At 32.0% G+C, this 20,994-nt stretch overlaps 6 protein-coding genes and 1 long non-coding RNA gene across 10 annotated transcripts; 3 read left to right on the top strand and 4 right to left on the bottom strand.

Moving 5' to 3' along the window:
• Positions 1-647: 647 nt before the first annotated feature.
• On the top strand, positions 648-1,838 carry LOC124928609 (RING-H2 finger protein ATL74). The gene has a single exon (XM_047468849.1). The coding sequence runs from the start codon at positions 1,175-1,177 to the stop codon at positions 1,727-1,729; it is 555 nt and encodes a 184-aa protein (XP_047324805.1). The 5' UTR covers positions 648-1,174; the 3' UTR covers positions 1,730-1,838.
• A 438-nt stretch (positions 1,839-2,276) lies between these two features.
• LOC124930914 (chalcone isomerase-like protein 2) lies at positions 2,277-3,697 on the bottom strand. 3 transcript variants are annotated; one of them, XM_047471282.1, is made up of 5 exons: positions 3,461-3,697; positions 3,294-3,380; positions 3,042-3,200; positions 2,699-2,934; positions 2,277-2,593 (listed from the first exon to the last, which is right to left on the bottom strand). In XM_047471282.1, coding segments are annotated over exons 1-5 (645 nt in total). In that variant the 5' UTR covers positions 3,462-3,697; the 3' UTR covers positions 2,277-2,431. The 3 variants fall into 3 exon arrangements, with proteins under 3 accessions (XP_047327238.1, XP_047327239.1, XP_047327240.1); XM_047471283.1 differs by having other exon boundaries at positions 2,277-2,595; positions 2,704-2,934; XM_047471284.1 differs by having other exon boundaries at positions 2,277-2,595; positions 2,707-2,934.
• A 2,222-nt stretch (positions 3,698-5,919) lies between these two features.
• LOC124932173 (50S ribosomal protein L20-like) lies at positions 5,920-7,302 on the bottom strand. Its single transcript, XM_047472788.1, has 2 exons — positions 7,001-7,302; positions 5,920-6,259 (listed from the first exon to the last, which is right to left on the bottom strand). The coding sequence occupies exons 1-2, from the start codon at positions 7,184-7,186 to the stop codon at positions 6,053-6,055; spliced, it is 393 nt and encodes a 130-aa protein (XP_047328744.1). The 5' UTR covers positions 7,187-7,302; the 3' UTR covers positions 5,920-6,052.
• A 909-nt stretch (positions 7,303-8,211) lies between these two features.
• On the top strand, positions 8,212-10,317 carry LOC124932524. Its single transcript, XM_047473172.1, has 6 exons — positions 8,212-8,579; positions 8,660-8,705; positions 8,792-9,553; positions 9,624-9,686; positions 9,777-9,976; positions 10,052-10,317. Exons 1-6 carry the CDS (start codon positions 8,511-8,513, stop codon positions 10,208-10,210), a joined length of 1,299 nt encoding a protein of 432 aa, XP_047329128.1. The 5' UTR covers positions 8,212-8,510; the 3' UTR covers positions 10,211-10,317.
• A 57-nt stretch (positions 10,318-10,374) lies between these two features.
• Positions 10,375-12,760, bottom strand: LOC124932525 (U-box domain-containing protein 62). 2 transcript variants are annotated; one of them, XM_047473174.1, is made up of 9 exons: positions 12,032-12,760; positions 11,825-11,937; positions 11,632-11,744; positions 11,476-11,557; positions 11,347-11,404; positions 11,010-11,101; positions 10,843-10,941; positions 10,694-10,764; positions 10,375-10,618 (listed from the first exon to the last, which is right to left on the bottom strand). In XM_047473174.1, the coding sequence occupies exons 1-9, from the start codon at positions 12,471-12,473 to the stop codon at positions 10,450-10,452; spliced, it is 1,239 nt and encodes a 412-aa protein (XP_047329130.1). In that variant the 5' UTR covers positions 12,474-12,760; the 3' UTR covers positions 10,375-10,449. The 2 variants fall into 2 exon arrangements, with proteins under 2 accessions (XP_047329130.1, XP_047329129.1); XM_047473173.1 differs by having other exon boundaries at positions 11,632-11,753; positions 12,032-12,757.
• A 5,438-nt stretch (positions 12,761-18,198) lies between these two features.
• On the top strand, positions 18,199-19,870 carry LOC124930865 (two-component response regulator ARR17-like). The gene is made up of 5 exons (XM_047471234.1): positions 18,199-18,711; positions 19,047-19,123; positions 19,239-19,316; positions 19,406-19,476; positions 19,562-19,870. Exons 1-5 carry the CDS (start codon positions 18,558-18,560, stop codon positions 19,650-19,652), a joined length of 471 nt encoding a protein of 156 aa, XP_047327190.1. The 5' UTR covers positions 18,199-18,557; the 3' UTR covers positions 19,653-19,870.
• On the bottom strand, positions 19,846-20,557 carry LOC124930866. The gene is made up of 2 exons (XR_007098683.1): positions 20,346-20,557; positions 19,846-20,244 (listed from the first exon to the last, which is right to left on the bottom strand). It is a non-coding gene; the product is annotated as an uncharacterized LOC124930866 (long non-coding RNA).
• Positions 20,558-20,994: the final 437 nt, after the last annotated feature.

Genomic DNA, 20,994 nt, shown 5'->3' with positions numbered 1-20,994 from the left:
CTCCCAAAATTTAAAGAAATTTCCACATATGTCTATTAAATCCCTGTCACGTATAAACATCAGCCAATTTAATCAAACCACTTGTCCACTATGATTAGTCATTACATTCATACATACGCAAGAGTTGATTTTGACTTGATCTGAATCACCCACCATGCATTTTCTTCAACAATTATATTTATCCATTTGGGTATTCTAGTGGCTATATAGTTAAACTAACTACCCACATTCCTGTTTGGTTGTTCTTCATCATCTATATGCAAAACACTAAACTAAACATGATGCATCCACAAACCTGCGTATCCAAATTATACTATTTCAACAAAAGTTGCTATTCGCCTCCGGCCTCCCCCAAACCGGCCAACCCAACATAGAGCAGGAAAAGAAATCTAAAATGTATTAAAGAGATCAAAACCTAACATTAAACTGAAATTTAAGTGTGGCTTTGAGGGTTATCGGAATCAAACAATTGGTCAATTTCTTATTCATAAGTTGTTGTAGTTGAGAAAATTAACTGCAACCACTTCCACTAAAACAAGGTAGATAGATAGTGGCAGTTGGGAACTACACATTAAAACTACTTCAGTATTTACATATAGCTTCATGTGCGGACAATTAATATGATTCACAAAGATTTAAACCTTTCTAGTAGTAGTACTCTGTTTTTCTGTGAAAATAAAAGAGAAAAAAAGGAAGTTCTTAAAGTTTGAAAGAATTACCAATTTACCAGCCATGGCCCCTGTTTTTACAAGTATGGCTTCCTTCCTTCCTTCCTTGATGTCTTTATCTAGTTTGGAATCATTTCAGAAATTTCCATACTCTCCAGACCAAACATAAAGTAATCATCTCCATTATCCATTATCTACCTGCATCTTCTCTCTATCAGTTCTCCTACAAATCACAATAATTTAAAATCCTCAACATACTAGAAGGAAGAAGAAGAAGGTTCATCTTCTTTTCAGGTGACATGAACTGTGGTCTACTTTCAGCCTCATTTGTGGTCCGATTCGATCTTCAATTACCTTGGAGCCGTGAGATGTCCTCCATGATTGTGTAATTACAAGCTGACTTTTTTTGGTTTATCTCTGATAGTATAGATAAAGGCAGCATCAATCAAGAACCCAACAAACCCACTAACGATTTAAGCAGTTCTGAAAAGAAAGATTTTTCAAGTATGGGTCTTCTTCTTCTTCACCAACATGCTCGCCGTCTCCTCCTTGACACGAGGGCACCGCCCGGACCACCTCTGACAGTGACAGACGGTAGCAGAACTAGAGATTCTCCGACCAGTCGCGAGGCAAATTTCGACACAAACATGGTCATCATCTTAGCAGCTCTCCTCTGTGCACTAATCGGTGCTTTAGGGCTAAATGCGATAGTCCGGTGCGCTTTAAGATGCAGCAGGAGGTTCAATTTGAATCCCCAAAACGAGCGGCTGGCATCAAAAGGGCTGAAGAAAAGTGAGCTGCAGCAGATTCCAGTTGCCGTCTACGGTGCCTCGGGGGCTTATATTCCGGCGACCGAGTGTCCGATTTGCCTGAGCGAGTTTGCCGAGGGCGAGAAAGTTAGGGTTTTGCCAATATGTCACCATGGATTTCATATGAGGTGTATTGATGTATGGCTGACTTCTCATGCCTCGTGTCCCACTTGTCGTCAGTCGTTGCTGTTGCCGGTAAATCTGTCGGCCGGGCAAGGTGATGCATCCGCCGCCGGTGATGAAATTGATTAAATTCAAAACATACACAAATATTATATGTATGTATTGTATTGTATGGAATTAGACCTTTTTGTTGTTCTATTAGCACTTGTTTATTATATATATATATATTAGCTTTGTACATAGGGATCACAATGAGCATGAAACAAATAAATGGGTATCCCATATTTTATCAATCTGTGACTGAATCGAATCAAGATCAAGATCAAGAGATATTATTATAGTTGCTCTCACTTTAATTCATTCATAATTGGATAATTTGATTATAATTAGGGTTTATATATATGGATTAAGACCATATCATTCAATGGACAGACTTTTGTCCCTCTGCCGACATAAATCATATGTTTGGATTGATGGAGGTTTTGGAATCATATGCATTGGTTTTATCTGTATCATTAATTGAACAGGCAAAAGGACAAGAGTTATTAGGACATCTTGATGTTGTGCATAATAATGGATTCATATGCAATGCATTTGTGATAGTTAGGGTTTGTCTTTCTGTGTATTTCAATTCGGAACAAGTACCAAACCAAACCAAACCAAACATACATAGCTATGTCAAAAACTCCAATAACTTTATTTGTCATTTGTATCATAGTCTCATAGATCATAGAAAAGGACACCTTAAAATCCCAAAGTTTTGAAACACAAGTGACATTTAGATGAAAATACAAATGATTTACTTAAGAAGAGAAAGTCTAGAAAGAAAGATCATTTGGAAAGGTGAGCAGAGAGGGTGTTGGCCAAGGAAGAGATGAGTGTCTGAGAAACACCTCTAGTCCCACCCAGATACCATTTCTTGATCGTCTCCACAACATTTCCATTCTCCACTTTAATCTTTGATTCCTCTTTCCCCTCTGATGTAAACGAAATCTGCAATTTCATTTCAATATTTTATGATCAAACAAACAAACAAACAAACATACAAGAATCTGCTATTACTAATTAAAAAAATGGGATCTTTAGTCAAAAAGTCACCTCTGCTGCTGCTGCAATGGAAGGAGAAGTAGTGAAGTGAAAAGAGATGACAGAGTCTTTCTTCATGTACTTGGACTGAAAGAACTCAACAACTTTCTCCAAGGCTTCTTCCTCTTCTTCTTCATACTTATCATCTGCAGCCAAACGGTCCCTTACTGCACTCTCCAGCTGAACACCATACTGTGATCCCTTTATCTCCTTAATCACCACCACCCGCAATAATTTCTCCACCGGTGCTGCATTGCATTGCATTGCATTTCATTTTATTATATCAAATAAATAAAAGAATTTTTGTAGACTTATTTTTTGTTTATATCATCTAATGATTGAAGGGTCTTCTAACCAGAAACGAGGGCTTCAAAGAAATCATCATCTTCTGCTAGCTCTTTTCCTGTTTTACCCTTCCATTTCTGCAAGTGTTGCACAACTTGTTCAGGGTCAAGGTATACTCCAATGGCAGTGAACTTAATTTGGAGAAAGTGTATCTCAATGTCTGTTATTCCTGTTATATATATATATATTATTCAAAATGAACATAAGCAAGAAAGAAATTAAAGAAAGAAATTAAACTAATGTTTGATAAGTGGTGGGTTACCGTGTCCGAGTAAAGAAAGTGGGTGGTTTTCTGTGGTGAGCTGAGAAGCGAAAGGAATCCCATCCACCATCACCAATTCCGTAGCCACTGTATGTATGAACATGATCAATTTATCATCAGGCTATAACCTAAATGCAATGATATAATCTTGTTATGAGAGAACTTACTTGCAGATGATGATGATGATGATGATGCAGATGAGATGAAGCTGAGAGATGAAAGTAGATATGAAATGGGAAGAGGGGTGGGAGTGTATATAAATGGTACCCACCCAAGTAAGTAATTTGATAAAAGATTGCTTATTTCAGCTACCACGCAGAGTTTGATCAGTAGAAGAAGAAGAAGGAAGATGAAGAAGATGATGATGATGAAGACAGACGGAGTTAGGTGTACTCGTGATTCACCGTTTTACAAAGAATTTTCATCTTTTTTTATTAGAAAAAAATCAATATTATTAATTTAAATTTTATTTATGGAAAAATAAATTATTAAAATTTTAAATTTTATAAAAAAAAAAAGAATAAATATTTTAATGAATTAATGGAGTAATTTTACCTTACATTTAATATAATAATGAATTCTTTTGAAAAACAAAATAATCCAATATCACATAATACAAGAAAATCAAAGGGTAAGAATAATCATTTGTGTTGTTTTGTTGAGACGATTTTATAATCAAAGGGTATAAAACGATTGGTTACTCTTTATGTTTTTTTTATCTTATTTTTATGTTTGTAATTTATTTTATTTTATCATTTTTGTGTTATTTTATAATTTTGATTATATATGAACAATTTTTAAGAAAATAGAAAAAAAAAAACTAATAAAAGAGAAGGTAAATATTTCCAAACAAGTATTATATTATATAATAATAGCATTGAAAGACCTACAAACCCACCCACGTGGATTCGTTATGTACCACCTCTTTCAACTACCCCTTTCTCTTGTACCTAACTTGTTAGATCACAAATGTTTGATAATTCAAAATCTAATTAAATAATATTTTATTTATTTTTCATTCTTAAAAAATAATGTTTCTCCTATAGAGGATTACGTGGAGTATCAGAGCTTTATTCATAATAACAATATTATGCATTTTAGTAATTCTGTTTTACTTTTAATAATTATAAATTAATTAAATATAATGATCCATCTTACAAAAAAAATCCATTTTTTTTTATTGATCACTCTTTTTTAAAAAAAATAAAATAATATAAATCAATAGAAAACAAACTTTAAAAGATACATGTTTGATGTTGAATTATTTATGATTTTTATTAGATTTAAGACTAAAATGTTAGATGAAAATTTTAGGTAATTTGGATTTTTAATAGAATAATTGGTTAAAACTTTGTGGTAATTCTCTTATTGTTATTTAAATTAAATAGTATATATTTTTATTACTAATAAATAACTATCCAAAGTATACTTCACTAATTTAAAAAGTTAAATTAATTAATTATATATATTTTATTTTTAATTTAGGGTAAGTTTCTTTCAACTTATTATACCCGAACTCAATCAAACGGATCATAAATTATTTTTCATTGTTTGATTTTTAAATTTAATTTTAGTTTTAGTTTTAATTTTTTTTATTAATATTAAATTTAATAGTATATATATTTTTAAAGTAATATAATTAGTTTGTTGTTAAACAATAATATTAAAATTAAAATAAATAATATTTATTAACTATTTAAAATATGTCAACAAAATAAATATATGATATTATTTGATAATGCCTAGAGGTGTCGAAATTCATAATATTGTTGCCATAGCTCGTTTTCGGTTGAAACTTTTTTCAGAGTTGCATTTTTTTTAGTTGATTAAATAGTGGGATTTTGTGTGTATATGTTATGGTTATGTTGCTGTCCTTGTTTTATCTCATCTGTATAGCATATATGGTTACTTGTCTATTCATCTTCACTTTAATGTGTTCGGAGCTTCTTTTGATATTAATGGCTTACTTAGTAGTAGATCATGCTCGAATTATTAGTGGCATTTGAGTTGTTGTTGATGTTCGAAACTCGATGGAGACGCAAACTAAATGCATGTGCAAATGAGAAGTCGAGAAATAAGTGAGTAGTTTCAGGTTTATCACGTCAAAAGAAAAAAAAAAAATCGTAATTAAAATGAATGAACATTAGATGATTACGCATAAGGGTAAAATTTCTTATGAAATTTAAGCTTATAGAAAGAAGTTTAATTTTCAATTGATTGATGTTTGTGATCCGTGTCCCCACATAGAAATTTACATTTTGAGAGAAGTTCAATTTTTCATTGATGGAAGTTTGTGATCCATGTATGTCCCTACAAACAAATCTATACACATTCTTAGTACTAAGATCATCTGAAGGTTAGCTCCTGAATTCCTGATCCTCGCACTTGAATATTGAGAATGGTTTCAGCTAGTTGAGTCAAGAAAAGTGATAAAATATTATCCATGAAATGTCATTGGGTATGAGGAGGGACCGAAGGTGACTTGAAAATATCTCAATTATGTATTTGAGTTAGAATGTTTTTGGTTAGCCTTATTGTCTATAGTTCAAACAACAATGAACATTATAACAAGTAAGATTTTCCGCATTAACTATTACAAACAACAGAACACCCAAAACAAACAAAATGCCGAACCTATTTATGAAAACCATTTATATTTATGGATTGGATTAGCCGGTTTGTTTTGTTTGTAGTTCAATGTCTGGCTTACTAGCTAGTAGATAAAAAGAAATGGGAAGAGGATGAATCGGAATAATTAATTAGTCAAGTAAGATGGAAAGACCTTCCTTCTTTGCAGGAGGAATAGAAGATGCAATTATTTTCTTGTTTCCAGGAAATGCATTGTGAGATATGTCAACTAAGGCCTTGAAGCTATGAGGCTCATGCATTGACAGCTCTGATAGGACTTTCCTATTAACCTGGATGTTCTCTTTCAACAACCCATGCATAAAGTTACCATACTTAACCTGTCAAATATAAAAATCAAACATAAATGGAGATTGACAAATGAGAAAAGAAGCTTTGTGTGGACTATATATTATTAGAACCAACATACAACAACAATAGAAACTATCATTAGATTTCCTAAATGCAGGCAGGAGATATTGGAGATGGTATAGTATAATAATAAGTTCCACAGCAGCAATTAAGTTTTCTTGAAAGAAAGAAAGAAAAAAAAGTTCAATATCAGATCTAGCCAAGTTGATTGATACATACTCATAAAGGTTCCATTAATCATCCACTCCCAACACAAATTTCCAGTTCTTCCAGTTAAGCCTGGAATGGATTCATGCAATTCTATACTAGTATGGAAACAAATGAATAATAGAGACTAACTAGAATATAGAGCAAACACCAACTACTAAAGAATGGGGAATTATAAACCTAATAAGATTTTTGATACCCAATTAATTATTATTCTATTTGATCAAGGATTTCAAGAAAATATGGTGTCTTTCCTTCCTTCCTTCCTTCCTTGATATTGCTTTTCCAAATCCCTTATGATTCTCTCAATATTTCCTTATTATCCCCTGTTATCTCTCTTGTTCCCCAATTTTCTTTTCTTCTTTTTCACTCACAGTCACAGGTGGTTTCTAATTGATAACATAATAATAATTGATGCAGCAATGGATTAGGCTCTAATCAATATAAAAACAAGCAAGACTGACTGACTGACTGACTGAGAGAGTTAGAGTTAGAGAAATTACACCGTGGAGACGAGTACCAGCGTTGATGCGTTCGATCCAGAGGGAGCGCATATCACGCTTTTTGGTACGTCGGTCTCTGTAAGAATACTGAAGTGCCTTCTCAACTCTCTCCCTAGCAATCCTTATGCAGTTCTTTGCCCTCCCCCTGAAACCCTTGGCAAGCTTGAATATTTCCTTTTTGTTCATCTTTCTCTCTCTCTCTCTCGCTGGCTTCCTTCCTCCGCCTCCGCCGCCGCCGATGAACTGTGAAATGTAAAGAACTCAAACTCTCTCTATTATTTCGCCGGCGAGCCAGCCAGCCATTTTCTTTTACTTTTGGGCCTTCTAGGCTTCTAGCAGTCCATGTTCTTTTCGGCCTGCAATTCATTAATTAAAATAAATTCAGCTGAATTTGGATTTCAAATAAATTCATTTTAATTTTATTAATTTTAATATCAATTTATAAAATTATCTGACTCTCTCAAAAATAAACTCAGTTTTTTTTAGGTGGTAATGGTTCATTTTCACTTGACAAAACTTATTTTTGGTGTTACTTATATTTGATAAAAAAAAAATCAGATACATTTTTTTACAGCCTCGATAAAACCTAACATACTAGAGATCAAACAAGCTGATACTCAATTCAGGGTATTTGTTTTTTTAATTTAACATATTCATTTTCTTCTCTTAACCTATTAATACTCAACTCTCCTAAAATTTTTTAGAATATTTTTTTGATATGAAAGGTATAATAACAAAATATTTGTATGTTACTGGTATTATAACCTGATTTTGATATACCAATTTTGATATACCGAAATTTAAATATAGTAAAATTATGATTTTTTATATAAAAATAAATTGATACAGTAATATGGATAAAAAAATTTCATATAACGCTATTTAAATTCTTGTTATTTTAAATTTATTATCTTAAAATTTTAGAAATTAAAAATTATTTTAATTTTATAATTATGAATTCTTTGTAGAATTTTTTAGTAAACTTTTTAATTGATTAATAATTTTAATTTTTTAATTTTAATCCAAACAAGTTAAATATATTATAAAAAGAATCTGAGAGGTGATCCAGGGAAAAGAAGTAACCTAACCCTAATAATATGAAATTTTATTTTAAATAAGAAAATATGAAATTATGAGATAATTGGTTAGAGAGAGAGTGGCGCGGAAATAGGAGATTTAGAGAGAAGAGAGAGAGAGAGAGGTTGTGTCACGTGGGTGGTCCGATCCACGCTCAAAGATTCTCCCGTTGGTTCCTACTCTCTCTCTCTCCCATTTGAATTTGAAAACATTCGACAAGAACGACAACAACGTATATATGTATATGCATAAATAAAATCCTCAAATATTTTATTTATTTATTTTTATTCTTCAGAGATAGATAGATAGAAAGATGCCGCGCCTTTCTTCCAATTCAAATAAACACATCTCCTTCACTTTCTCCCTTCAAAAGCGCAGATTTCCATTGCCCTAGTTTCAAAACCATATCCAGCTTAAAACTCCCGTTATTATTATGGACAAGGACGACCATTATGATGCTCACAGTCACTCGTATCAGAATCCCAGATCCAGATCGGACGAGGTTTGCATTTTCATTCTTCTTACCACACACAGACTTTTAAAAATAAAAATAAAAGCTTTCTTGATTTCTCTGTTTTTTAGTTGGGAAGATCGGCATTCGGACCAAATCCGGTGAAATCTCTTCAAGGTGGGTACTTTTTGTTGATTTCATGAAAGTTCAAAACAATTAACTGAATTTAATTAATGAATAATAATAGCATATTTTCTATTCAGATGATTCTAGAGGAGATTCAAAGAGAATCAAACGAGGTTCCTCCTCTTCCACACCACTTGATCTCAATAAGGTTGTTTGTTCATTTGAGAAGCCTGAAAAGGAACACGGTTCAAACTTGAAGGGATTTGAATGGGATCTTAACGAGGAAGACGTTTCAAGCTCTTTAAATAATTGTAATAATTTCAAATTGACGGAGGAATCCGAATGTGGAAGCACTACAGGATCGTTGGAAGGAGATTCAGTGGAAGTATTGAAACAGATTAAGCAAAATGGGTTTCTGTCTTCTTCTTCCCATGGTGGTATACCAATGCCAAAGAAACGTGGAAGGAAGAGTAATAAAATTGACGGGCTTAAACAGAAAATAGAGATTGCCAAGAAAGAACAAGTGGACAGGTTTGCTAGGATTGCAGCCCCAAGTGGATTGCTGAACGGGTTAAATCCTGGGATTATAAACCATGTCAGGAACAGTAAACAGGTTCATTCAATAATTGAGGCGTTGGTCCGGTCTGAAAAAAAGGAACAAACAAAGACTACTGTCAAGAGAGAAACTAATGACAGGAAGGACCCGGAAATTGTTGATCAGATTGCTGCTAGAGATTCTGAGACAAGTGGGACAACGGTTGAAATGGTTTTGGAGAACAATCAAGGAAGTGAAGACGATGATTTGACATTGAAGCTATGCTCATCAATCATAACTAAGGAATCAGAAAAAACTTCTTCTTTATCCAATGACACAGATGTTTCTAACCTTACTGTCAAAGGTTGGTTGGTGTCTTAACTTCTGAAAGAACAAAAAAAATGTTTGATTAATGATGAATCTCTGTTTTTCAGCTGCTGATGTTGCTTCGCAATGGCTGGACCTTCTTCGTCGTGATATCAATGGAAGGCTATCAGGTAAATTACTATCTTACCCATAATCGCAGATTCACAAGGAAGGTTACAAAGATATGTATAGTGAAAAAAAATGTTCTTTGATAATTGCAGCACTTCAACAAAGCAGGAAGAGAGTTAGAGATGTTATCCGTACAGAATTACCTTTGATGTTGTCAAGAGAATTTTCATCTAATCAAGAAATCAAAGCGTTTTTCATGAAAAATTCTGTGAAGGCTAATGCACATCGATCGAGATGGCACGTTCTATTTGATCAGATGGAACAAACGCTATGTGAAGAAGAACGACAATTGGTTAGTTAGTTCAGAAACAAATCTTTCCTAAAATGAAATTTCTAATCTTGTGGATGTTTTTCATTATCATTTCAGGAAAATAGGCTGAACCAGGTTACAGAAATGCACCTTCACTGTGATAAAAGTAATAGATTAACATCGGTGGAGAAGGAGTTAGCCCTCCGGGCAGCTGCAGCTTCCATATACTCGACATGCAACTTCTTACAGTCAAAGACATCTTCCACGGACAACTAACCAAAACCTTCTTATTGAATTTGTAACTTCATATTTCAACTGATATAACCTCCTCTGTATCTTTGACATAGGATTTGTTTTTCCTTTAATGATTCAACTTTTTTTTTAAATTTTCTTTCTATTTTAAGTAATATTTTAAACACAGGAAAACAAAAAGAAAAGTGGATAATAATTACTGCATTAAGGATTTGAAAAACAATCCTAATTGTGATGATAATAGTGGTTTAGAAGAAGAAATACTAGTTTGTGTATCTGGCAGGTTCTTTCGAGCTAGAAAATAGCCAGTTTGGCGCCATCTTGTTCGGAACTTGCCCTAGCGATGACGACTGATGATCATCGGGTGCTTTGGCAAGGGACCTATATTGTAACTTAACACTCTCTGCATTATCCAAGGTCTTAACCACATACCTGAATAGAAAAATAATCATGCAAGATGCTAAAAACTTTTATGTATTATGTTAGTAGACTAGAAACTTGACTAACCATCCATTTAGGCACTGTGCTGTTACAATAGCTTTGCGTCCAACAAATCGCTGTGGTGTCCTCTTGTTACCCTGTCTCTCGTTCATTTTATAACCATAAATACGAGTAAAATTCAAGTTGATGATTATTCTGTTCATTGCAATCAATACCTGTATAATCACCCGGTCCATCACAGAAAAAGGAAACTGAACACCTCTGCCCCTTGGTTGGTCCATAGATAATGAATCAATAGGATGAACTCCTCTATCCTGTTACATATCAAACCAAAAAGTTTGTAACAAAAATAACAGGATAAATATGTCTGAACAGGGCAAACCTGTTCAAATCTTTCTCCTCTTCTTCTTTTAGATGGGCGGTGAATCTGCAGTTCTTCTTCCCTTAGGAAAGCCTGTACAGCAGCCCTTAGAGCTATACACACACAAAAGGAAGAACGATTGATCAAATTCTCGCCCAATAAAGTCTCCTCCTCCTTCGACAAAATGCAACATTGAACAAACAAACTTATCCTAATCAACAAAATTACTCACTAAGACATACAAGATATTTATCATTCCTTCCTAATTTGCTACATTAATGCCTGACTTCTGCTTACAAGCACATTTGCACACATTAATGACAAAAGATATCTAAAAGAAGATAAAAAAACATCTCACATAAATTTGGCGTCACCGCCTCTTCTGATATCGGTCTGGAACATGTGTAGCATGCTTTCTGCATAAACAATGGCGAGATGACAAAACTAGCGATGATAATTGAGAAATCTTGGTAATAGAAGAACTCACCATTCTAAGAACATGTTGTATTCCACCACCTCCAAATGAATGTCCACAAGGCAGTATTACACCATCATTCATGATTTCCCCACTGAATCATCATTGTTCTATTGATGCATTAAACTAGGAAGAAACATATCATCTATACGAAGTAGAAAGACTTACGTTAATGGATCAGAAAAAATCCTTCTCAAGAACTCTGAGTAATCTCTTGACCCACTAAACCCACAGCCATCTTCAGTCAATTGCTTTTTCCTACTGCCAGAACCTTCAGCCCCCTGCAGATACTGGAAATAACTATAATTACTAAAAGAATTTTAGCAATTTGTAAAGGATTATGGTTCTGATTGATTCTTACCAGGGAATGGTTACTCTCACTTGGATTGCTGCCTCTTGAATTACTGTTATCATTCCCATTTCCAAGGAGCATCACATTATCATACTTTCCGAAAAATTCCCTATTGGATCCAACTGACAAGATATCAAATAACAAACTTTAAATGATGGAATCAACAAACTGAACTATGAAATTTGGATAATGGAAGAGGAGGAGGCGCGCAGCTACCGTTAACAATAGTAATATCAGTGTTAGTACTACGTTCAGTGGTGATATTGCTGCCGTTGTTTCTTTCACCGGCGCCGTCGATTGCTTTAACATTTCCATCTCTACCGACGACATCCTGATCATCTTCGTCGCAATCTTCTTCCTCCTCGTCTTCTTCATCCTCGGATCCGTCGATCCTTCTTGTAGAACCCGGCAGACTTCCATTAACGTTCCAATCCTGCTGGCGGTGGATTTCCGGCCGATCGTCGACGTACATAGTGTGACGTAGCTCCGCCGCCTCCTGCGGCCGAAAGAAGCGGTGGTGATCGCCAGTGAAGACGCTAAGCTCTCGGGTCTTCGGACCCGGGTCGGCAACAGAGACGACTCCTCCTCCTCCTCGCGGCGGTGGATTGAACCGAAAGCCCTCGTTTTGGAAGACCAAACCCATTTCATCAGACGTCATAAATGAAGCCTCTTGAACCGAAATAAGCAAAATTTATTAATAATAATAATAATAGCAGGTGAGATGCTTCAAATGGAGATATGGGTGAAAAGGGATATAGAGAGAGATACGTAGCAAAACAAAACATTGAACCCTACAAACAAACGATGTTGGTTTCTCTCTGCAGCTCCTGTTTTGACAGTGAGAGGGAGGGGGAAAGCAAAGAAAAAGATTTTGGGAAGACGAAAAAGAGAGCATACGACGTCGTACTCTCTCTCTCTCTCTAGAAGGACAAGAAGAGACAACATCCAAACCGCATTCGACCAAGAATCATCTACTCTGCACACACAACACACACACACCAAAACAAGAATCATCTTAGCAAAAAAAAAAACAGAAAAAAGAAAGAAGAAGACAAGAACAAGAATCTCTTCACCCAGTTCAGTTCAGTGATCAGGTGTTAAATCAGATACACCTACATATTGGTTAGGGATAAATATTTATGTTAGATTGAACTGTATAAGATACAAATTTGTAAAAAATATATAAAAGGTATATATATATATTGTTGTTTAATTTGAAATAAAAATAAATAAATTTTATAATTTGTATCAAGTATAAGAAAGTAATATGAGAATTTTTTTTATTAATATATATTAAAAAATCAAATCAATTTATTTCTCACTAATAATATTAATTTGGTTTTTATTTTTTCTTTTGAAATTATTTTCTTTGTTTTATTCAATTTTCTTTACAATTTTTATTTTTTTTAAATATTATAATTTAATATATAATGAGATTTTTATCTATAATTTATATTATTTGAATATTATTAATTGGTTATAACTTATACATAAATAAAGATATGCTACTTGTTTAATTATGTTATTATTTTTTTAAAAAAAAATGTTACTAAATAATTTTATTAATATATTTAAATTAATAAAATATATAATAATGTTTCAAGTGATGTGCATATTATGTATCATTTAGAGATTCATTCTCCATAAAATTATAATTTAAATACAGGGAGAGAAAATGGAGATGCAATTAGAAAATGAAAATTATCTATATATATTTCTATTGGAATGAAAGGTCTTACAATATTACCTAAAACAATCAGTTTTATCTATAAAAGATTAAATCTCTCTAATTCAATTCTTACTGAGAATAATTTGATAAGCATTTTAGAAACTCAGTTAGGGATAAAAATACTTGAGTAAAATGTGTTTTAAAGAGTAGACATTTACCTCTTGTGTTTAAAAAATTCTTAAAATAATCTGTGTTTACGTCGGCCAAATTTCCAATGATGACCCTAGCTATTCCAATTTCCCTTCCTTTAGGTAGAGTTTATAACATCTACAAATTATTTGAGTTGAAACTCTATTATATACCATGAAATGTGAAATTAATATTAACCCAAACAAGGGGTATGTTTTAAATCTAGCTAGTTTCTTCTTTTAAGTAGTTTTCTACCACCGGATTCGTAATCAGTCAGCTAGTTTCTTATTTGTTTATTTGCTAGACAATTAATAATTTGTTCTCTGAAATTTCAAAAATAATTGATAAACCCATGAAGTGAGATTCCGACGACATTATTTGATATTTCTTCCATATTCGGTGAAGCACTCATGCTCACTATAGTCTTTGTCAATCTGAATTTTTTTTAGTCACCGAATGAAGTGAATTTTTCGTTGCTTAGTGCTCTTAAAACAATTTTTTTTTTTGTGTTTGACATTATTTTCTTATCTTCGAAATTGTAATATTATTTTTTGACGGCGGACAAAAATTTGGTGAGAGGTAAACCCAATGTATCTTTTGAGTATTTTGTAAACACAGGTAAATGTATATTTTTTAAAACACAATATATTCACACATAATGAATGTTTTTGTGAAAAAAATTAAGATAATTAAAAAAGTATTGAAAGGGATGTGAATAGTTGAACTTTAGTTTTTTTTTAATATATTCAAAAGAAGACAATAATATTATGGGAGTATTGAATAATATTTCAACACAATATTTTATTTTATGAATGAATTATATGATTCTGTATTCTGTAACATCTTATTCCAGCTTATTTATAAAATTGAATCAAGTATGAATAATATAAAACATCATACAATAGTAAGAATAATAATATAAAAACAGCCAAATCTCCAGTGACTGAAAACAACAGGGGAGGCCCCCCCTTTAAGGAAGATGATGGGTGAACAATTAGTAATATTTTCTAACATGAAGTCTTAACTTTAAGTATGTTCAATTTTAACCCAAAACTTATTCAAATACACCAAAATGCCCCAAATTCAAAATTAAAGTTCGCATTTTGGTTGATACAATGTAATAAAAACCAGTTAAGAATGTTATGTCAACCAGATAACATTTTAACTCCATTTATTTAAAACATGTCTCTTACAACTATAATAGAAAAGTTCTAAATGTAAAATTAAGGTCTTCCAAAAGTTCGAAAAGAAAGTCAAATTTCAGATAACTTTCTATTAAAATTAGAGAAAAGAATACAAATAGAGAGTTAAAAATAACAAAACTAGTAAATAGTTCTAAAGAAAACAACCCCTATGTCTCATTTATCTTCTGAAAAATAATATGAAAGTGGACATGGACAGGCACATGCGGGTATGTATGGTCAATTAATATTAATGGGTTGAAATGATGATGATGATGATTCGCTGGCTTGGTTTGATTTGTTGGCCTAAACTAACAACTTTAATTTCAAAATCATCTTGAATATACACTTGTTCCTATCATATCATATCTTACTTAATTAATTCATTGTGATCAGTGTTTCCTTGGCTCAAATCGTAATCTTCATCTTCTTAATTAAATAGTGTTATATATGATATGGATGAGGCCGTACTTACCTTGGATATTTAAATAATTAACAATGTCCGGCCAATTCTTCTTGTGTTATGATTATCATAACTTTTTATTTACATGATTATGATAAAGACACATGATTTCATCCAATTCTAAGGGTTATGAGAATGAATATATTCAAAATAAATAAATCATAATTAATATAACAAACAATCTTAATTTAATTATGACTATGATCTACAGGACAACGACTAAACAAAAAAAGGATAATGTACCCATCATCATAACATTAATTACCACTAGCTAGTCTCCTATATTTATTTATTTTTTCTTTTTAACTTTTAAAATAAACCTTAAGTAATTATTTAAAAAAAAAAAAATGCTTTCATCTAGAAGAAAATGGAATGACTTATTTTATCCATATGAAAAACATGTGATCGATTTTCAATTTAAGGTAATTATTAGACATGACTGGTCTATATATATATATATATATATTGACTTGTAAAAAAAAGTAAAAATGAAATGAAATTACCTTGCAAATAAGACAAAGTATGGAAATGATATAATGGTTGAAAACGATGTGGGGAGGTGAATCCAAGTGAAGATTTTCATTTATTGTCAATGAAACTTGAGCCAGCCAGGCAGGCAGACAGTCACCTTACAAAAATCAAGACAAATCACTGTTTTTTTTACCATTCATTATTGTTCATCCTCCTTTTGTTTCGTACAGATTATTTAAATAATCTGAAAAGAGAAAAATAAGACCATGGGAAAATTTTAAAAAGACGATGTTTTTTGATAAAAATTTTAATATGTATTAATATATATAAATAAAATAAAAAATAATAATTTAAAATAGTAAATATTTTAGTGAATGAATTAAATGATTTAATGAATAAGAGGGGAGTGAAGTAATTTTTAATTATTTAAGGTTTTTAAATAATTCAAATTCGAACCAAACCTATTTAAAACATCTAGTAAACTCTAGTTTATTATTATATATTAACCCCGTCTTTGTCTTTGTCTTTATCTTTATTTGTTTATATTCAAAAAAATAAATAAGCTATTTTGTTGAATATTTTATGATAACTTTAAATTAAGTAGGACAATTATTATCCGTCAACAGTTTTCCATTTAAATTGTCTTGTTTTGAACCATTTTTTTCTGATTTGATCGGGAGTTGATATGAGATAGGACGAAAATGATATTTGTGTTTTCCAGCTCGAAAATTAATAAATATTTGTTGGAATATCAAGATATGAATTATGAATTATCATTTAATGCAAGAACAACAACAACACCGAATAATTGCAGAAACGAAAGAAAACAACTAAAGAACGCATACACGAGATTTACAGTGGTTCGACCAAAAACATGCTTACATTCACTTTCGAAGCACAATAGACTCTTAACTTTATTATCAAGAATTTTATAAGAGTATTACAATTATTCTCTTATAATAAAAAACTCACACACAACTCATAAGAAAACGATGTTTTCAAGACAAAGACTTGACTTTCTAAAGTGTCAAATTTCATCTTTAAATAAATTTTAATTAAATTAATATTAATATCTTGTCCAAAACTCTCATAGTGTTTTAAAAATATTTTTACCATATTTTAATAATTATATTTTTATAACAAAAAATTTAATTTCCTTTTGTGTTAATCTTATTTCCTTATATAAGATTATATTTTAAAAGATATAGTTTTCTTTGGTTGAATATATTATTTTTTTTTATATTAAAATTGTATACCATAAACATACCATAATTGTAATAATAATATTTGTGTCTTACAGTTCTCGAATATTAATAAACACAATTAAATATATAACATTACCAATATATTTATTTATTTTTAATAATTTATAAGAGTTTAAGGTTATTTTTATAATATTATAAATTTCAATATATATATAAAATAATTATTTTATAAAAAAAAATTAAAAATATGATATATGGTGCCCAGCTAAGATTCTCTGAAATCGAACCGAGCGAAAATAGTAAAAAAAAATTAATGTAGAACGAAACGGGATGGTAAATGCACTCCACGCTTGCCCTTTCTAAGTTGAAAAATAAATTTTTTTTAACCTCACAAAAATAAAATTAGAGTATTTATTTATTAAATAACTTTTGCTAAAAAGTTTATACTATCACGGGTCACAATCAAATTGAATCAACATTGGTGAATGAAAATGTTGCAACATTTCATACGTGTCAGATCTAAAAACTAGTACTTGTGACATTAATATTTTACATATCAATTGTGAAGGTAATAAATATTAAATCAACCTTGCCAAGATTAATAGTATAGAATATCTTAACTCAAGAATTATAAACAAAATATCATTATCCCATCAAGTTGATATATACTTCCTAATATGACCATAATATTGTAAATCCCATATCATTTATCCCACCAAAATCTTATACTAAAAGAAACATTATTTTGTGTGTGACAATAATATATATCCAAATTCCCAATCTTCAATTTCACAAAAAAATAAAGAAGGACAATTCCAACAATAATGATGAAATCTCTGGGATCTCTATTTTATTTGTTATAAGATATGATTTTTAGGCAATGGACCACCACTCAAGCATATGCTATTTTATTATATTAATGGTTCTAACATATATAATTGATTTACACCCATTTAAATTATTTTCTAGAGATTGAATCATGAAACATAGGGAATAATATTATTCATGGTTTTAAGGTGCCCAAGATTCAAACAAACCTAAATAAGCAAATAATCTCATTTTTTTTTTTTTTTATCTTATGATATTTTGATTTGATTTGAATAATTATTAATTTGGATGAAAAGGGTAATTGTAATTAGTGTAAAGCTGGTCCATTTATAATAAATAAATAAAAAAAAAGGAAGAAAAAGAGCGACAGAGAGGAGAGCTGGGTCACAAGATCCTGACGAGCAAAAGGCAGATTCTGATGTTGATATTTTGACACTTGTGCTGATTTCGATGATGAGTTTGCAATTCTATGCATGCACCAGAGAGAGAGAGAGAGAAAGAGAGTGAAGCACTGCAGCAAATCCAGAGTACCGAAAGGGATCACGATATATCAGTGAATCTGCTTTGATTCAAATCCTACCTCTGTCGCTCTTGGCTTTCCTCTCTAGGAATTATATTTCATAATCGAGCATTTAATGATCCTCTCTTCTTTTTAAATAATACCCACAACTTCTTTCATCAAACCATTGTCTCTCCTCCAACCCATCTCTCCCCTCCCTCTCTATCTCTGAGAGAAATGGATCCTGGTTCTTCTTCTTCTTCGATTTCTCTATCAACTAAAGCAATAATCGAATGCGGGCATCATCATCAGCCTCATGTCTTAGCAGTTGATGATAATCTCATCGATCGGAAACTTATTGAAAAATTACTCCGAAACTCATGTTGCAAAGGTAATTAATTTCGTGATTCATCTTCTTTGTTTCATATCAGATGTCACTTTCGTAATTCATTTTTCATTGGGTCTGTTGGCTTTTTTTACTCACTGTACAAACTAGTTGCATGCATTTATTGGGGATTTATTGGGGACATGTGGAAATATTTATAGTGGTATGGTATCCTATGCTAGCAGTTCGTTCAAAATCAGTGTTGGGTTTTATAAGGATCGATGATAATTTTGCAAAAGTAGGATTATTTAAGTTAAAATTTGACTGCCTTCTAAGTATTTGAGGAAATGGCTCTATGGGTTAAAGTTGAAATCAATGTTTCTTTTTTTTTTTCGTTTCAGTGACCACAGCCGAAAATGGGTTGAGGGCGTTGGAGTATTTAGGATTGGGGGAGCATCAGAATAGCAGCAATTTGCAGGTCAAACAACCGATTCTTCTTCTTCTTATTATTAGAAACTAAGATTAAGCAAAAGATCAAGAACAAACAGATAGACCCAATTATTAAGATCAAAATCTATTTTATTTCAACACAGGATTCAAAGGTGAACATGATAATTACAGACTATTGCATGCCAGGAATGACAGGCTATGAACTACTTAAGAAGGTTAAGGTAATTGCAGAGATTATTCACATGTATGATTAATTAGTTAATTAAACTTAGTCATTCTTCTTTAACACATACTCTTGTGAAAACTTCAGGAATCAAACGCAATGAAGGAGGTTCCTGTCATCGTTATGTCATCCGAGAATGTACCTACACGGATTAACAAGTTACGGCCAGCCAACACTATCTTTGTTATTCTGCATTTTTGTTTTTGTACTTATTTTTCTCACTAATCTCATTCAAAATTGCAGATGCCTTGAAGAAGGAGCTCAAATGTTTATGCTAAAGCCTCTGAAACTATCTGATGTCAAGAAAATGACATGTCAAGTGATGAAATGCTGAAGCCCATCCTAAAATATGTGAAAGTTAACTCAAGAAGAACACAAGAGTATGCTCAGCAGTTAGTCTACTGTTCGTTTTCCTTGGCCATTTTAGTCATCATCTCTCTCCTCCTCCCCTAAGTTTAGCTTAAAGTTTTGAGAACAATTTCAATTCAAATGGAAATATCTACTACTTATTGTAAGTGAATTAGATATTGTATGCAAAATTACTTCAAATTTCTCAATGGTTTCAATCAATTTAAGTCAAAACAACAACAACAAAGATATAATACAACAATGCCAACATACAAGACAAATAGGAAAATCTTAACCAAAAGCATAATCTTTCCAAATCCCAGCAAAATGATAGAAAGAAATATGGGGATTTACAGGCTACAGCAATCAACAATGGTGGTGATGATGATGGTGATGATCATCCAATCCAAGACAATGAAGAAGAGGGTAACAAGCCATAAACAAACACCTCCCTATCCCACTTATTATAGAGGAGACAAGTAAACAGGGGCAACAGCAGAGAGCCAAGCATGGATCATCATGGTGATGATGATGGTGGTGATAATCATGATGATGACCCATTTTCTTTTTAATTTTACCTGATCATAAAAATTGAAACATACCCAGATGTCCAATTGGTCAAATCAAGAAAACCCAGATGAGAAACCTAATCAAAAGAGTAAAAACGGCCGAGAATTACCTGAATCTAGGTGGACTGAAATCCTTTTCTCTTCTCCTTTTCTGAGTGTTTAATGGCTATAACTTGAGAGGGTTTTGGCGTCGTCGATTACTTTTGTTGGGTGTCTTTATGCAAATAGATGTTTATATAGTCAGAGGAAGAGAAAGACAGATAAGATCCAAACGCGTATTCAAATAGATTGATGTTCACACCTACTGACCCGTGGAACACGTTTATTGGTTTAATCTATAGCCAGCTCAGATACTTAATGGGTAAGAGAAGGTCCTTTTCTTCCTTCATTAGAACTTGTCGAAAAAGTTTCAATTGAGTACCTCTATTTATATATACTCTAATTAAGTTCTCTAACTTACAAAATTGACCCAATTAATTTCATCATTATTAGATTTAGAAGGGTATAAAAGGAGGTATCATGATGATTCCTGATCCTCTTGCATTAATGAATGAATGAATGAATGAATGAATGAATGAATGAATAAGGATCAGATTTCACGAATAAGTGCGGCAATGGCAGGACAAGTAGTACAACCCACCTTTCATCTATTTCTTCGCCCGACAGATCAAGAACTGATTACCTATTATCTGGAGTCGAAGATACTGCATGAGTATAATCCCGTACATGAGCAGATCAGAGCAATCGGTGATCCCAACT

Source organism: Impatiens glandulifera, chromosome 3 (assembly GCF_907164915.1).
Source record: "Impatiens glandulifera chromosome 3, dImpGla2.1, whole genome shotgun sequence".
Lineage (NCBI taxonomy): Eukaryota > Viridiplantae > Streptophyta > Magnoliopsida > Ericales > Balsaminaceae > Impatiens > Impatiens glandulifera.
Note: the sequence above shows the minus strand (reverse complement) of the source record. Positions and strands in the feature narration are given on the sequence as shown.

Coding starts and splice junctions, on each gene's coding strand:
- LOC124928609 (XM_047468849.1), top strand. CDS start 1,175: ATGGGTCTTCTTCTTCTTCACCAACATGCTCGCCGTCTCCTCCTTGAC.
- LOC124930914 (XM_047471282.1), bottom strand. Junction 3,201..3,293: donor ACTTTCTTTACTCGGACACG/GTAACCCACCAC, acceptor TATATATAACAG/GAATAACAGACATTGAGATA. Junction 2,594..2,698: donor CCATTGCAGCAGCAGCAGAG/GTGACTTTTTGA, acceptor ATGAAATTGCAG/ATTTCGTTTACATCAGAGGG.
- LOC124932173 (XM_047472788.1), bottom strand. CDS start 7,186: ATGAACAAAAAGGAAATATTCAAGCTTGCCAAGGGTTTCAGGGGGAGG. Junction 6,260..7,000: donor CTGGTACTCGTCTCCACGGT/GTAATTTCTCTA, acceptor TATATTTGACAG/GTTAAGTATGGTAACTTTAT.
- LOC124932524 (XM_047473172.1), top strand. CDS start 8,511: ATGGACAAGGACGACCATTATGATGCTCACAGTCACTCGTATCAGAAT. Junction 8,580..8,659: donor CCAGATCCAGATCGGACGAG/GTTTGCATTTTC, acceptor TCTGTTTTTTAG/TTGGGAAGATCGGCATTCGG. Junction 8,706..8,791: donor TCCGGTGAAATCTCTTCAAG/GTGGGTACTTTT, acceptor TTTTCTATTCAG/ATGATTCTAGAGGAGATTCA.
- LOC124932525 (XM_047473173.1), bottom strand. CDS start 12,473: ATGACGTCTGATGAAATGGGTTTGGTCTTCCAAAACGAGGGCTTTCGG. Junction 11,754..11,824: donor GTGAGAGTAACCATTCCCTG/GTAAGAATCAAT, acceptor AGTTATTTCCAG/TATCTGCAGGGGGCTGAAGG. Junction 10,619..10,693: donor GCACAGTGCCTAAATGGATG/GTTAGTCAAGTT, acceptor TTTTCTATTCAG/GTATGTGGTTAAGACCTTGG.
- LOC124930865 (XM_047471234.1), top strand. CDS start 18,558: ATGGATCCTGGTTCTTCTTCTTCTTCGATTTCTCTATCAACTAAAGCA. Junction 19,124..19,238: donor AGAATAGCAGCAATTTGCAG/GTCAAACAACCG, acceptor ATTTCAACACAG/GATTCAAAGGTGAACATGAT. Junction 19,477..19,561: donor GTACCTACACGGATTAACAA/GTTACGGCCAGC, acceptor TCAAAATTGCAG/ATGCCTTGAAGAAGGAGCTC.